This window comes from Oncorhynchus mykiss, chromosome 5 (genome assembly GCF_013265735.2).
Source record: "Oncorhynchus mykiss isolate Arlee chromosome 5, USDA_OmykA_1.1, whole genome shotgun sequence".
NCBI classification, from domain to species: Eukaryota; Metazoa; Chordata; class Actinopteri; order Salmoniformes; family Salmonidae; genus Oncorhynchus; species Oncorhynchus mykiss.
In genome coordinates this window covers 14,401,543-14,418,155 of record NC_048569.1, presented here as the reverse complement: position 1 = coordinate 14,418,155, position 16,613 = coordinate 14,401,543, and the positions used below count along the sequence as shown (strand labels likewise).

The window sequence follows — 16,613 nt, the reverse complement described above, 5'->3', positions numbered from 1 at the left end:
CCATATTTTTCTCAAAATCTTTCATCCTTGAAGTGGCATTGTAGAAGTACATTTAAACTCAGTTTTTCACAATTCCTGACATTTAATCCTAATAAAAATTCCCTGTCTTAGGTCAGTTAGGATCACCACTATTTTAAGAATGTGAAATGTCAGAATAATAGTAGAGCGAATGATTTATTTCAGCTTTAATTTCTTTCATCACATTCCCAGTGGGTCAGAAGTTTACATACTCTCAATTAGTATTTGGTAGCATTGCCTTTAAATTGTTAACTTGGGACAAACATTTCAGGTAGCCTTCCACAAGCTTCCCACAATAAGTTGGGTGAAATTTGGCCCATTCCTCCTGACAGAGCTGGTGTAACTAAGTTTGTAGGCTTCCCTGCTCGCACACGGTTTATCAGTTCTGCCCACAAATTTTCTATAGGATTGAGGTCATGGCTTTGCGATGGCCACTCCAATACCTTTACTTTGTTGTCCTTAAACCATTTTGCCACAACTTTGGAAGTATGCTTGGGGTCATTGTCCATTTGGAAGACCCATTTGCAACCAAGCTTTAACTTCCTGACTGATGTCTTGAGATGTTGCTTCAATACAGTGAGGGAAAAAAGTATTTGATCCCCTGCTGATTTTGTACATTTGCCCACTGACAAAGAAATGGTAGGTTCATTTGAAAAATGAGAGAAATCCAGAAAAACGCATGTCAAAAATGTTATAAATTGATTTGCATTTTAATGAGGGAAATAAGTATTTGACCCCCTCTCAATCAGAAAGATTTCTGGCTCCCAGGTGGCTTTTATACAGGTAACGAGCTGAGATTAGGAGCACACTCTTAAAGGGAGTGCTCCTAATCTCAGTTTGTTACCTGTATAAAAGACACTTGTCCACAGAATCAATCAATCAGATTCCAAATTCCCCACCATGGCCAAGACCAAAGAGCTCTCCAAGGATGTCAGGGACAAGACTGTAGAACTACACAAGGCTGGAATGGGCTACAAGACCATCGCCAAGCAGCTTGGTCAGAAGGTGACAACAGTTGGTGCGAATATTCGCAAATGGAAGAAACACAAAAGAACTGTCAATCTCCCTCGGCCTGGGGCTCCATGCAAGATCTTACCTCGTGGAGTTGCAATGATCATGAGAACGGTGAGGAATCAGCCCAGAACTACACGGGAGGATTTTGTCAATGATCTCAAGGCAGCTGGGACCATAGTCACCAAGAAAACCATTGGTAACACACTACGCCGTGAAGGACTGAAATCCTGCAGCGCCCGCAAGGTCCCCCTGCTCAAGAAAGTATATATACACATGCTCGTCTGAAGTTTACCAATGAACATCTGAATGATTCAGAGGACAACTGGGTGAAAGTGTTGTGGTCAGATGAGACAAATGGAGCTCTTTGGCATCAACTCAACTCGCCGTGTTTGGAGGAGGAGGAATGCTGCCTATGACCCCAAGAACACCATCCCCACCGTCAAACATGGAGGTGGAAAAATTATGCTTTGGGGATGTTTTTCTGCTAAGAGGACAGGACAACTTCACCGCATCAAAGGGACGATGGACGAGGCCATGTACCGTCAAAACTTGGGTGAGAACCTCCTTCCCTCAGCCAGGACATTGAAAATGGGTCGTGGGTGGATATTCCAGCATGACAATGACCCAAAACACATGACCAAGGCAACAAAGGAGTGGCTCAAGAAGAAGCACATTAAGGTCTTGGAGTGGCCTAGCCAGTCTCCAGACCTTAATCCTATAGAAAATCTGTGGAGGGAGCTGAAGGTTCGAGTTGCCAAACGTCAGCCTCGAAACCTTAATGACTTAGAGAAGATCTGCAAAGAGGACTGGGACAAAATCCCTCCTGAGATGTGTGCAAACCTGGTGGCCAACTACAAGAAACATCTGACCTCTCATTGCCAACAAGGGTTCTGCCACCAAGTACTAAGTCATGTTTTGCAGAGGGGTCAAATACTTATTTCTCTCATTAAAATGCAAATCAATTTATAACATTTTTGACATGCGTTTTTCTGGATTTTTTTGTTTTTCTGTATCTCACTGTTCAAATAAACCTACCATTAAAATTATAGACTGATAATTTATTTGTCAGTGGGAAAACGTACAAAATCAGCAAGGGATCAAATACTTTTTCCCCCTCACTGTATATCCACATAATTTCCCTTCCTCATGATGCCATCTATTTTGTGAAGTGCACCAGTCCCTCCTGCAGCAAAGCACCCCCACAACATGATGCTGCCACCCCCGTGCTTCATGGGATGGTGTTCTTCGGCTTGCAAGCCTCACCCTTTTTCCTCCAAACATAATGATGGTCATTATGGCCAAACAGTTCTATTTTTGTTTCATCAGACCAGAGGACATTTCTCCAAAAAGTATGATCTTTGTCCCCATGTGCAGTTGCAAACCGTAGTCTGGCTTTTTTATGGCGGTTTTAGAGCAGTGGCTTCTTCCTTGCTGAGTGGCTTTTCAGGTTGTGTCGTAGTAGGACTCATTTTACTGTGGATATGGATACATTTGTACCGGTTTCCTCCAGCATCTTCACAAGGTCCTTTGTTGTTGTTCTGGAATTGATTTGCACTTTTCGCACCAAAGTACGTTCATCTCTAGGAGACAACACGGCTCCTTCCTGAGCGGTATGACGGCTGTGTGGTCCCATGCTGTTTATACTTGCGTATTATTGTTTGTACAGATGAACGTGGTACCTTCAGGCATTTGGAAATTGCTCCCAAGGATGAACCAGACTTGTGGAGGTCTACAATTTTTCTTCTGAGGTCTTGACTGATTTATTTTTATTTTCCCATGATGTCAAGCAAAGAGGCACTGAGTTTGAAGGTAGACCTTGAACTACATCCACACCTCCAATTGACTCAAATGTGGTCAATTAGCCTATCAGAAGCTTCTAAAGCCATGACATAATTTTCTGGAATTTTCCAAGCTGTTTAAAGGCACAGTCAACTTAGTGTATGTAAACTTCTGATCCACTGGAATTGTGATACAGTGAATTATTAGTGAAGTAATCAGTCTGTAAACAATTGTTGGAAAAAATGACTTGTTTCATGCACAAAGTAAATGTCCTAACCGACTTTCCAAAACTATTGTTTGTTAACAAGAAATGGAGTGGTTGAAAAATTTATTTTCCAACCTAAGTGTATGTAAACTTCCGACTTCAACTGTATGTAAATATTTTTTGTTATATACTTACAAGTATGAAGTGTATGATTAAAGACAGGTATGATTAAAGACAGAGTGTGTGTACCTGAACCGCATCCTCACTGCCGGAGCAGGCCCCTCTATGGATGAGGGCGTTGCCAGTGTCGATAACCCCACGGATGCGGTCTGCGTTGGCATGCAACTCCGCCTCGAAGGCCTGGTGCTTCTGGTGCTTACTCTGAGCTCAGGCAGGGGAAGGGGTGAGAGAGCGGGAGTGAGAACTATGGGAGGGTGTGGGTTGGTGGTGGATGGGTGACATCTCCCTTAGATTGTGTGAAAACACAATCCGGTAGGCTACTTAGAAATAATGTGTTGGTAAGGGTTGATGTACAATTTGAAAATAAGGAGGCTGAGTACATGTATATATATTAGAATGGAACTTTTATAAGTGGCAGTCATTTTTCATGCATGTTTGTGTTTGGAGAGTAAATGTCTCCTAACTTGGGGCTATTGTTGATGGATATACACACACATATATACACTAAGTCTACATCCAGGAGATAACTGTAGGACAAAATCCACACAAAAGGTGAGGTCATAATAAAAAATAAAAAAGATGAGGTCACAAATGTGAAATTCAGACACCACCAAATGAAGACAGACAATGTGTCGGACTGACTTCTACAAGACAGGAAACACCAAGGTGACAAACACAAAATGGAGTTGGAACAGACCCACAACGGGGCCACGACAAATGTTACTTTTCAAGAGTACCTAGAAGAGGTCAGGGTCTTTTCAAAACTCGTTCCACAATGTTTTTACACACCGAGAGAGAGCAAACAAAAACCTTATGCGAGGTGTCTAAGCTAGGGCTGTGGCGATCACGAAATTGTCAGCCGATGATTGTCAAGCAAATAACTGGTCGGTCTCAAGGTAATTGACCGTTAATTAACAAACACATTTAGCATCTCCTGGCTTCCACACATAGCCTACAAGCCATTTTTTTTTAAGTCTAAAAAAATCAGTGTAATATAGCCTATACCTTCACAATAAATCCATTATTTATTTTAGACAGGTCTAAAGAAGCATGATATGAAGAAAATGTGGTCTGTCAGAATAAAAGAATAGCATACTCTGAGTTGTCCTTATGTTAGAACCTGATGTGTCTATGCCAAATGGTTGCGGGCTATACTAGTTCATTTAGCAGACAAGACTCATAATTGCATGGAATTATTGTATATTATTTTATAGTATGAAGAATACAATTGAACAAAGCTGAATAAAATATAAATATTTTCTCCAAACGTTTTGAGGGGGTGCGCATATATGCGGCTATTGTGTGTTGAGGTTAACAAAGAAATAGGTATTCCTATATGCTTAATTTAGTTATTAATGTAACTTTAGTTGTTCTACAAACGTTGGGCTATATGTTTTGATTTTTAATACATTGTAAGGCTGCATGATGCGACTCTAAAGATGATTTGAAAAAAGTTGCTTCAAAGGCATGAGCCCTGCAATGCGCACCTCGTAGTAGGCTATAAGCGTGAATGTTCCATTTGTGGAAAACACCATTATCAAAAGTGACCGCAAATGCAATTATGCATGCATTGCTTTTATTATAAAGGTGCATTTTAATGGTGAACATGATCTTCCCCAAACTTGAAACCCCCGCGCTGCTTATGTATGCCAGTTAGGCTCTACACCCCTTGTAAAGCGGATTAATGTGCTTAATTTTAAGAAGTTATTTGGCCACTTCAGTTGTGATACAAACCTTATTAAAACATATAGGCCTATGGGCTAGGCTAAATGAGGTGTGCGACTATGATTAGAAAAGGTTGCAAAAAAAGGCATTGTTTCTTACGCTGGGCATCAATCACCAGTGATAATATATAATTAACAAGTGATTGTCTGATTGGTGACAATATTAGCCTTTTCTTGATTTAATCTTGTCTTTTGATATGGTAAATAATATAAGAGACATTGGACCATTATCAAGCACCTGTATGGAAACAGGGCAGTGGAAAAAAGACATGTCATCTATGCACTTAAATAGCAAATGGAGGACACTTTTCCCTGTGGTTTATTTTCATACCAGACAGGTAGGCTATACTCCTGTTGTAAATATAAGCAATGTGCTTAATATTAGGAAAGTTGAGAAATAAATATGGAAGCCCTAGCCTATAGAAAGCTGATGGGATCCTCCTATTTTTAGTAGAGACCATCTCCATTTTCTCACGCAATTGCATAGCCTATAGAAATGTTACACAACATAAGCTCAGAGTCTGATTATATTTAACATTTGCATTGATGTCAGAGTGATTAGAGGGACAATAGAGTGCTGAGTACCAGGCAGTTACCAAGTTTGGTAGGCTACTAATGACCAGCAGCAGAATCAGAGCTTGGAGAAGCCTAATTACTGTGACTAAATGGTCATGTGGAATTTGACCGCCGGTGTGGCGGTAATACGGTCACCGCAACAGTCCTAGTCTGAGCTATCCTTGATGTTTGATAGATATTTGACAATACTTATTTTACGGCTAAAGTATGGTTTTTGTTCACAACCATGGCTGCTGCTAGCATACATGTCTCTACATTAGCTACAATAAGGCAAGGCACAACAATTCTAAGCTGGAGGTCTCCTCTCTCTCATGTCAATGTATTTGATACACTACAGATTTGCAGTTCTGATAGATGGAAGACGTTTTTTTATTTTTTTTTATACACTAATAAACGTTTTATAAAATTATATGTCAAGTTTCTGTTATATTAAGATCAGAACATGTTTAGACATTTCTCAAGATTTATAGGAATATTTCAACAAAAGCAACAATATGTGGAGCGTGTTTGAAGATGACCATACCTCAAACAAGCAAAAAAAGAAAACCACAAAATATGGAAGCCACGACCAGCAACTACACAAAGTGACATTTGCTAAAATGATAACAGAACTACAGTCATGTACAAACATGTGCGTTGATGGCAGAAGATGGGGGGGGGATGAACACATGAATGAAACCCATACAAAAAAGAAGCAGGCACTCGCGAGTGCGGAGGAACACGGAAAATAGACAGACGGGATGGCGTTCTACATCAAACAAGGCAACAGACGTGGACATATAACAGGAAACCTACTTTGGATGTTAGCTTAGCTGACACACTATTCAACTTACCAGCAGCTTCGACAGCTATAAACAAGACAATAAAACAGAGGAGAGATTCAGTCCCATATAGACACAACACATGGGGTTGGTTCAGTAGTCACAGGAGTAGAAGTAGTAGTCATTGTTAACAAGGAGCGACAAGACATTAAATTGCAGCATTAAAACCACTGGCAAGTTAGATGTCATTCAACGTATATTAACAAACCCTCACAAAACTAACCATCTATTGAAACAATTTGATTGTGATCTATTCAACAGGTCAAAGTGTTTCATCCGACAACAAAGTCTTGACAGGCTAGGTAAAAATTAACCCTAACCACTGCCAGAGGGTCAGATATGTGTTATCCTACTAATGGGTATGGGGCAGTAGGGTAAACTGACCCTAAATATGTGGATAGGGGCAGCCCATTGAGATGGTTAGAGGGCGTACTTCCCATGGTAAAAGTCTTCCATGGAGCTGCCCATGCTTATCATTGCCTTTTGTGGCAAGTGTGCCCTCTATGGGGCAGCGTGCTCAAACCTCTAAGGGTGGAGCCCTGAGATGCTGCTAGCCAATCCTGTACCTGGATGTTGGTGGGGTCCTTATAGGACTCGTCTGTAGCTGTCTGCAGCTTCTCGCTGATCCAGGCCTCTATCTCGTCCACGTCGCGGCTGAACTGCTGCAGCGTCTGGGACTCGCCCAGCTTGGAGCGCTTCTCAATCATCTGAGCCTTCAGACGGCGCCACCTACAGGCCGGGAGGACAAACACTTAAGACTGGAGCAACAACGAACAGGCAGACTGTGGGCATCTTTGTGTGTAACTAAGTCATACACACGGTCATCAAAAAGAGAAAGACTGACCTGTCCAGGACTTCATTGCGACGGTTGAATATCTCTGGTTTGGCATAATGATCAGCGCCAACCAGCTGGTCTGCAAAGGACTGCAGAGCAGCGATTTTCTCCTCCTGTACGTTGATGGCCTTGTCAAAGTCCTCGTGTTTCTTGATGAGAGCCTCCACGCTGTCCAGGGAGTCACCCTTGTCGTCGCTGGCCAGGAAGGCCTCGCGAGCCGCCATCCAGTTCTCAGCCTGTTCACAGTCACGGTTGAACAGCTGAGGGAGGAGAGCAGAGAGAGAGGGGAAAAGAGAGAGGTTATTCACTGGCAGTGGATGTTGTATAGAGGCTAGTAATTGTTTAAAAAAAAAAACTTTTTTTCTGTGGGTTGGTAGACACACAATAGATTAGGCCTTGTTCAAAAGGTGTCAGATCTGGTGCAATGGAACATACACTTATGGGGACACAGAAACATGTCCTTGAGTCCAAATAGCCAAAAGTCACTGAGACAAGACGTTTGGTTTTGGAAGGATTCGTCTGGTACTCTTAAATGTGCCAGAAGCAAAGATCAGCAAGAGGAGGTTTCTAAGAGGAGGTTTCTAAGAGTGTGTGTGCCTGCGTTTATACCTGGAGCTCCAGGCACTGGTCGAGCATCATTCGTCTCTGCACCCAGGCCTTCTCCAGGTCTGCCCTCTCGTGGTCCAAGGCCTCCAGCTTCTGCTGGATCTCAGGACTGGCATAGTGGCCGCGCGCCAACAGCTGCTGGCCAAACTGCTCAAAGGCCTGGAAGGTGCCCGCACGGGCGTCGATCTCAGTACGGTGCTCCTAGAGAGAAGAAGGGGAGGGTAAGAAGGTGTATTTGATGGACGGGAACTTTGTGTATGTTGATATGTGGGATCAAACTTATCTGGTGTCCATAAGGAGACAGTGGATGGACGGTACCAGTGCAGTGTGTGTGTGTGTGTGTGTGTGTGTGTGTGTGTGTGTGTGTGTGTGTGTGTGTGTGTGTGTGTGTGTGTGTGTGTGTGTAGAGGCAGTACCTGGTGTCTCTCTAGCAGGGCCTCAGCCCCGGTCACGTCCTTGGCCAGCTCTTCTGAGGACACCAGGCCTCGGATGCCGTTGATCCAGGACATGAGGTCCCTGAAGTCGGAGAGGAAGCGCTGCAGGTCGTGGGAGTTGCCTAGCTTATCCTTTCGCTGGTCGGCGCGCCCTACCAGACTGCTCCAGGCCGTATTGAGCTCTGTGCACTTCTCCTGGATGTCGTCCACTGCCTCCGGGTGGGACTGGATCAGACGCTCCGCTGTCTCCCCCAGGGAGTTCACCTGGAACCGGAAGGAAAAGGGTCAGTATCGTCTCTAAACAGCAGAGCAACGAAAGTGTGCGACTGTGTGTGTGTGTGTGTTTGAGAGACCGACTGTGTTCACTCTCACCTTATCTCCCAGGGCAGCCAGGTCTCTCTCAAAGCCCTCGTGTTTGCGCTGAAGGGCCTGAACGCTGGCCAGGTCGTGGCCATAGTTGTCTGTGTTCAACGCTTGGTTCTTCTCCTCAATCCACTCCTTGGTCTCATCCGCATCCCTGAGGACAACAAAAAGCAGCCATTTAAATTTTGACTCAACACCAGCCATTTTGTTTCATGTGCGTTGTAATATTCAAATCCACCCACTGTTTCTTGCTGAACTGTGTGTGTGTACCTGTGGAACCTCTGCACTTCGTGGGCACTGCCCAGCATGTTGCTCCTCTCCTCAGCCAGCTGCTGCAGGGATCTCCAGCGGTTGTTCAGCTCCTACAAACACACCCCCAGAAATGTATCACCCAATCACAGAGCTAGATGGAACATCGCCAGGAGTCAATCACTCCCTTGAGGCCTCTACCCAGGTTTCTGGAACCCAGTGCTCCAATTTAGCTGATTCAAATTGAGGGAATGTTTTAATGTATTGATAAGTTACTTATTTTCAGGATTCTATGATATATAGACTATTGGTTGTATATCCTCCAGGTTAGGGTAAATTCCATTTGAACGCAAATGAAAAATATATATATTTCATTTATTAATTGAATATGAACTCGTTTGCATTGACAGTTATAATGGAGCCCAATCCTGGTAATCTTGACTTAAACTGATATCAGTGGTGAATATCAATCGTGAATCACTGAAAGTGCTCAAAGATTCAGTTTGTGCTCTGTGTGTTTGACAGAGAGACTGACGTAAAAGGAGGGTGTTGAACACAGATGAGGAGTTGGTGATGAGGAAGAAGGTAAGTCAGACAGGGAGAGGGATGCATGGTGATGAGAACACACAAAATGGAGAAACAAATGACAACAAAATGCTAGGGTTACAAAGATGGTGTTGAGGCATATTTCAATGCCTTTTTGTAACAGCCATCCTTCCTTCTGAAAACAAATAACAAATGGTTAAAGAAGAGGGGGGTGAGACAAATGAAAACCGTAACGAGGGACAAGGTCATTCAATGACATCGGTCACATGATTAGAACAAAAAAACATGTAAGGAGTGTGGACACGGAGATCAAACCAGGACGATGTGCAAGACAATGGAACTACAGGACGACAACGAACGCACAGCAAGACCACAATGAGACTGTTGATGGAAGGGCTTAGTCTCCCGAATAAACACGATGCAGGTATGAGACGAGCCAGGAGGACATAATGCAAGGGAGGAGAAGGGGGTGCGATCAGGGGCGGGACAGATGGAGTGGTCTTTAAAAATCTTACCTTGATAGTATTAAAGTTAGCCGTCGTTTGAACAGCCAAGCGTACATTCTACAATCAAAGATGAAAAAACCAGATCAGGAGGGCGGAGAGGAAAAGGGGGGAGGAGGGAAGGAGGATTTGGAAAATAACAGAAAACACCACACCAGTCACCATGTTAGCGCAGCAGGGAGGTAAAAGCTGCCCATGTCTTTACACGGTTGCCCAAGAGACAACCGGCACCATCACCATGGCAATAGAAGACCAGCAGAACCTGAAGTGGACACTGAACCCCAACGTGAACTGCTACACATACAGTGCACTAGGTAATATGGACATTTATGTGCAGGGTGTGTCCATAGAGAGACATATAATACTGTGTTCTAATTCTATTTATATGGGTGAGTCAACATGTGTCTGCTTTGGTCTTTTCAGGCTGCTTTACATTTAAAAATGACCTGATTTTGAGGAATAATGTTTACCCTAATGAGTAAACAGCTAGTAAGTAAACAGAGTAGCTACAAAAGTGGAGTACAGCTACTCTACTGTCTTTTATAAACTGGGTGGTTCGAGCCCTGAATGCTGATTGGCTGACAGCCGTGGTATATCAAGACTGTAAACCACGTGTATGACAAAACATGTAATTAGAGCAGTAAAAATACATTGGTAACCAGTTTATAATATATGGCCAATATACAACAGCTAAGGGCTGTATCCAGGCAGGGGCCGTGTTGCGTCTTATGTAAGAACAGCCATACCTAAAAACAGCCATATACCACACCCCCTCCTCAGGCCTTATTGTTTAAGTAAACTTGAAGATAGAATGGCGAGTACCACTGCCAGGTCTTCCATTCGTTTGTCTCTTGTTTGTGTTAACAAATACATCTTACATTAACTGATGTAAGCCCATATGAACAAGGCTGAGTTAGTGGGCATGATTTAGGTTCATTCGAATAGTTTTGACTCCCACTGTGTCAAAACCCACAATACAGTTCAATCATGCTCAGGTTCATATGACAAGTCCAGATTGACAGGCTGCTGCATGCTGTCCAATGTCAGCAGTTGATGTCTGTTATGGACTAAAACAACATTAAAATAAGGTCGGGACACAAAATGTTTTGTTTGGAAGCACATGAAATCATGTTGATTGGTCTTTTTGTCAGAAGACGAGCGTCTTACCTTCCATGGAGAGGCATTCTTGTTATCAGCCTCATCCTGTTCGAACAAAGAGCGGAATTTGGGTTGACGTTGATGGCACATCTATACATTTTGATTGCATTAACTTTCCTTACCAGTATAATGTATTGCAACTGTGAAATTGTCTTACCTGGCCAGGAGCAGATCCCAGCATCACTTGTTCCTAGAGAGGAGAGAAAGAGAGAGAAGACGAGAGAAATGATGCCATAACTTCAGCTTACACATTTGAGTTTAACCTTTTTGGGATAGGAGGCAGCATTTTCACTTTTGGATGAATAGTGTGCCCAGAGTGAACTGCTCAGTCCCAGATGCTAATATATTCATATTATTATTAGTATTGGATAGAAAACACTCTGAAGTTTCTAAAACGGTTTGAATTATGTCTGTGAGTATAACAGAACTCATATGGCAGGCGAAAACCTGAGAAAAATCCAACCAGGAAGTGGGACATTGAGGTTTGTAGTTTTTCAAAGCTTGGCCTACCAAATACACATTGAGATATGGATGAGGTTGCACTTCCTAGGGCTTCCACTAGATGTCAACCGTCTTTAGAAACTGGTTTGAGGATTCTACTATAAAGTAGAATGAGACATGAGTGGTCTGGCAGAGAGCCTCGGTCTCATGACGCGCGATCCCGACAGAGTTACCTCTCGTTCTAGTGCTTTTCTGAAGACAAAGGAATTCTCCGGTTGGAACATTATTGATGTTTTATGTTAAAAACATCCTAAAGATTGATTCCATACATCGTTTGACATGTTTCTAAAGGACTGTAACGGAACTTTTAGAGTTTTTGCCTGGATGAAGTGCCTGCGCCTCATGAAGATGGATTACTGGGCTGAACACGCTAATAACAAGTGGCTATTTGGACATAAATGACGGACTTTATGGAACAAATCAGTCATTTATTGTCGACCTGTGATTCCTTGGAGTGCCTTCTGATGAAGATCATCAAAGGTAAGTGAATATTTATGGTGTTGTTTCTAACTTTGTTGATTCCAAAATGGCGGATATTCCTCTGGTTCTTTTGGGTTCTGAGCGCTGTTCTTAGATTATGCTTTTTTTTTTTTATCTGACACAGCGATTGCATTAAGGAGAAGTCTATCTTTAATTCTGTGAATAAGACTTGTATCTTTTATCAATGTTTATTATGAGTATTTCTGCAAAATCACCGTATGTTTTGGAATTAAAAACATTACTGCAAGTAATGCGCCAATGTAAACTGAGATTTTTGGATATAAATATGCACATTATCAAACAAAACATACATGTATTGTGTAACATGATGTCCTATGAGTGTCATCTGATGAAGAACATCAAAGGTTAGTGATTAATTTTATCTATATTTCTGCTTTTTGTGACTCCTGTGTTTGGCTGTGTTTTTTCGACTTGGCTATGACCAAACATAATCATATGTGGTGCTTTCGCTGTAAAGCATTTTTGAAATCGGACCCGATGGGTAGATTAATATGCTGTTTATCTTTCATTTGCTGTATTGGACTTGTTAATGTGTGAAAGTTACATATTTCAAAAAAATATTTTTGAATTTCGCGCGCTGCCTTTTCAGCGGAATGTTGTCGAGGGGTTCCACGCTAGAAATGTTAATACATTTGATTTATTTCAAATAATGTACCAAATTACTTTTTACAAATCCTCATAACATTCACTCCATATGCTTTTATCAGTGACTTAATATGAAAAGTATTTAATATCTCTGCAGTGGTTGGCTACACCATCCTACCTGAGCTTGGACCATGGTTGCCTCCTCGGCCATCAGGCCCTCAGACTCCAGCTCAGACGCCACCTTGTTGATGTCCCTCAGACGAGACTCATTGGCCTTCAGGTCCTGGTAGTCAAACAGACAGAAGACAACACAGTCAACACAAAACTCATACCAGTATTCACCAATGTACTGGGTGAGATGGGACAGCATAGATTAGAAGAACTGAGTAAGTATAATACACACATTGCTCCTGTTCTTGAACATGATTTTTAAATGCTTCTTAGTCCAGTAAGTATCCTTCTCCTACTACTGGTGGCCATGTTGTGTGCGGCATACCTTCTGGAAGTCGTCAAACTTCTTCTGCAGCACCTCCACCTGCTCCAGGTCGGAGCCCACCTCCTCATTGGTGAGGGCTCCCTCCTTCTCGTTAATCCACTGCTGTAGTTCGTTGGCCTCGCGGAACAGCATGAACTTCTTACAGCTCTTCTCCAGCATGTCCTTGCGCTTCTCGCCTAGCTCCTGGAGAGTTCCGTACCTAAAAATACAGGATAAAGGCTTTCAGAATTCCCTGTGTGAGGGGGACACTGGGTAGTGGAAATAACGCTGAAGTGTCAATACATTATGATTTACAGGGAGAACTGAGCGCACTAGGGTTGTTGCCAAAATTATATTTCAATTTGGATTAATAATTTAGCAAATCTTTAAATACCGGTAGACCTCCAGGGTCAGCCCTAAAGTGCACACCTCTCCACTGTGATAGCTGATGTGTGGTGAGCTTTCTGGCGCAGCACAAAATGGCTGCCATGGCATCCCTCAGGTGGTTGCTACACATTGGTGGTGGATGAGGTGATTCCCCCTTACTATGCTCACAATTTCATAAGATGCCATCGGAATGACATAATCAGCCAGGTTTGTAACATGGCTGTCTATGATGCAGAGTGAAAAACACGTCTATACGCTCTCATGGAAAAACAGAATGCAAGTGAGAGCTCATGACACCCACAGGCAAGCTGGGAGAAAAAAGGAGTGAGAAAGAAAGATGAAGCTTCTATCCATCTGTTGAATAGAAGATGAGTGATGGATATAAGAGAGAGAGAGAGAGTGCACACTGGAATCACAGTCACAAGGACCACGACATCGACATGGGTATTGATTGACATGGGTATTGATTTAGGGAGTGGCAGGAATGGCAAATGGCTTTGCCCGTGGCAATGCGTGGTGGCTTCGCAAACACGACACCTACGGGGACACTGGTCCTACTCACAGTTCCTCCACCTGCTTCATGCGTACAGACACACTGCACGCCTCCTTGGCCAACGGCCTGCTCAGTCCAGACATGACATGCGCAGGCAGGCAGGCGTTAGTGGTTAGAGAGAGAAACAGAGGTAGATGGAGAAAAAGGCAAAAGGCCGTTAGTGATAGAGAGAGAGAGAAAAAGTGTGACTCTGGGCTGTTTCACTAAGGAATAGAAAGGGAAACAAAAATAATTTGAATAGAGAGCCGAGACAGAAAAGGGAGAGCGAGATAGAAAAGGGAGAACAAGACTGGGGCATCAAAGAGGTAAATATTATTGGGTTGAGCTCACATGGACATTTCTTCAAGTCAGGAAACGTTAGAACACAGAATACACAGTCAATTAACCCATTAGGGACAACACGTCCTAAGTTAAAGGGGTAAATAACTATACAGAGATGCAGGAGTGTACTGAAGAGAAGTACTGGGGATAGGGTATTTTGGGACTGGCTTAGGTGGAGGGAATAGAAGTAGTCCCTTACTGGTTCTCAATCTGATCCTGGCGCAGGCCGATGCTGCCCTGCTCATCCAGCAAGTTCTCTCTGGAAGAGGACTGGGTGGGATCCAGCTTCTTGACGTAGGCTGCCGGAACAAAACCCTGGCGGTCATTCACCTCCACCTTCCACCAGTCCTACAGCAGGGAAGAGAGGGGAGGTCAGGAGATAGGACCACAAGAGAAGACATGCTCTTTTTATCCCCCATAAAATATTAAGATATATGTCCCATACTCTCTTGCCTATATCCTTCCAATTCTTTCCGTTCTACATCAAGTGCCTAGTCATGGGTATGACCTAGTAGTTGTTTCCGGTACAAGGCTTTTGATCATCTCACTAAGATGCTGTGTGTGTATGTGTGTGTGTGTGTGTGTGTGTGCCTTGTTAGTGCTGTTGAGCAGGGTGAGGATGTCTCCCTTCTTCATGGTGACCTCGCGGGGGCTCTTCTCCTGGTAGTCATAGAGGGCCAGCACCAGCTCTTTACCTGTCTCATCATCGGTGGGAGCCACTTGTTGCTGCAGGTGAGATTAAAAATAAGGATTATAGGTGTAATTTAGAAGATGGCAACATAAAAATATCAGGTTGTGTATATGATAGACCGGGAGTAGAAAATAAATTATTGATTTGTTGGACCTCTGGTTCTCAGATGTTTGCATGGATGAGAAACACAGTTTTACTATCCAAAGAATGTGAACTAGCTAGTTAAGGCATTCATAAGCTGACAAATGGTTCATATCCATTTTACAATAATGCTAAAGATACAATGTGGGTTCCAGACTTACCCTACAGGTTTGGGCCTGCTCCTTCAGAGCCTGGATGCTGCTTCCATAGGCACTCAGATCAGACATCAGGGCTTCGTGCTTCTTCAGCAGGGCCTGGGGAAGAACAGAGAGGGGTGAGTGTCATCTCCACTTTACATCCTCCAACCTTCTACATCCAAACCTATCCTCAAACAAAGTATTCATTCATTAATTCACCTCCATAATTTACCCACCTAGATAGTCAAATGTCCCTCTCCGCCTCTCTTACCTCAGCAGAGTCCTCGTCCTTGCCGTAGTCGGGGCTGCCCACAATGGGCTCCTTCTCCCTCATCCAGGACTCTGCCTCGTTGGCGTCGGCAAAGTACTGCTGGGCCTGCAGCGAATCCTCCAGGTCCTGCCTGCGCTGCCCGGCCTTGCCCTTCAGGGTGTCCCAGCGGCCGTTCAGCTCCTCCAGCTTCACCTTCACCTCCTCTCCGGCAAAGTGACCTAGTGGGGACCACGGGGAGAGGTGGATAGTTTATTTATTAGAGTGAAAATCATTGAAAAAATATATTTTACAATAACGACCTGGAGAGCGGGGTTGGGACAATTCCATTTCAGTTCAGTCAATTCAGGAAGTTCGTTTAAATTAAAATCAAAACAAATTGAATTGGTCATAAACACATATTTAGCAGATGTTATTGTGGGTGTAGCGAAATGCTTGTGTGCCTAGATCCAACAGTGCAGTAGTATATAACAATTCACAACAATACACACAAATCTAAAAGTTAAAGAATGGAATTAAGAAAAATATAAATATTAGGACGAGCAATGTCGGAGTGGCAATGACTATAATCAGTAGATAGAATACAGAATATAAACTCAACAAAAAAGGAAACGCCCTCACTGTCAACTGCGTTTATTTTCAGCAAATTTAATGTGTAAATATTTGTATGAACATAACAAGATTCAACAGACAAACTGAACAAGTTCCACAGATATGTGACTAACAGAAATGGAATAATGTGTCCCTGAACAAAGGGGGGGGGGGGGTCAAAATCAAAAGTAACAGTCAGTATATGGTGTGGCCACCAGCTGCATTAAGTACTGCAGTGCATCTCCTCCTCATGGACTGCACCAATTTTGCTGTGAGATGTTACCCCACTCTTCCACCAAGGCACCTGCAAGTTCCCGGACATTTCTGCAGGGAATGGCCCTTGCCCTCACCCTCCGATCCAACAGGTCCCAGACATGCTCAATGGGATTGAGATCCAGGCTCTTCGCTGACCATGGCAGAATACTGACATTCCTGTCTTGAAGGAACTCAC

General features: G+C 43.3%; 1 protein-coding gene across 11 annotated transcripts in view; it reads right to left on the bottom strand.

Moving 5' to 3' along the window:
- Window positions 1-16,613, bottom strand: part of LOC110523261 (spectrin alpha chain, non-erythrocytic 1) — a 52,510-nt gene that overhangs the window by 11,313 nt on the left and 24,584 nt on the right. For 4 of the 11 annotated variants that reach the window (XM_021601793.2, XM_021601791.2, XM_036976856.1 and 1 more), the window contains 18 exons: window positions 15,575-15,792; window positions 15,328-15,420; window positions 14,926-15,060; window positions 14,534-14,682; window positions 14,023-14,079; window positions 13,095-13,293; window positions 12,777-12,881; window positions 11,169-11,201; window positions 11,021-11,056; window positions 9,866-9,913; window positions 8,826-8,917; window positions 8,565-8,709; window positions 8,175-8,456; window positions 7,762-7,959; window positions 7,162-7,412; window positions 6,884-7,046; window positions 6,330-6,344; window positions 3,266-3,397 (listed from right to left, as the gene is read on the bottom strand). In XM_021601793.2, coding sequence (XP_021457468.1) covers window positions 3,266-3,397; window positions 6,330-6,344; window positions 6,884-7,046; window positions 7,162-7,412; window positions 7,762-7,959; window positions 8,175-8,456; window positions 8,565-8,709; window positions 8,826-8,917; window positions 9,866-9,913; window positions 11,021-11,056; window positions 11,169-11,201; window positions 12,777-12,881; window positions 13,095-13,293; window positions 14,023-14,079; window positions 14,534-14,682; window positions 14,926-15,060; window positions 15,328-15,420; window positions 15,575-15,792 — 2,351 coding nt within the window. The remainder of the gene's footprint in view (window positions 1-3,265; window positions 3,398-6,329; window positions 6,345-6,883; window positions 7,047-7,161; window positions 7,413-7,761; window positions 7,960-8,174; window positions 8,457-8,564; window positions 8,710-8,825; window positions 8,918-9,865; window positions 9,914-11,020; window positions 11,057-11,168; window positions 11,202-12,776; window positions 12,882-13,094; window positions 13,294-14,022; window positions 14,080-14,533; window positions 14,683-14,925; window positions 15,061-15,327; window positions 15,421-15,574; window positions 15,793-16,613) is intronic. The other 7 variants (XM_036976853.1, XM_036976857.1, XM_036976855.1 and 4 more) reach the window with 5 other exon arrangements.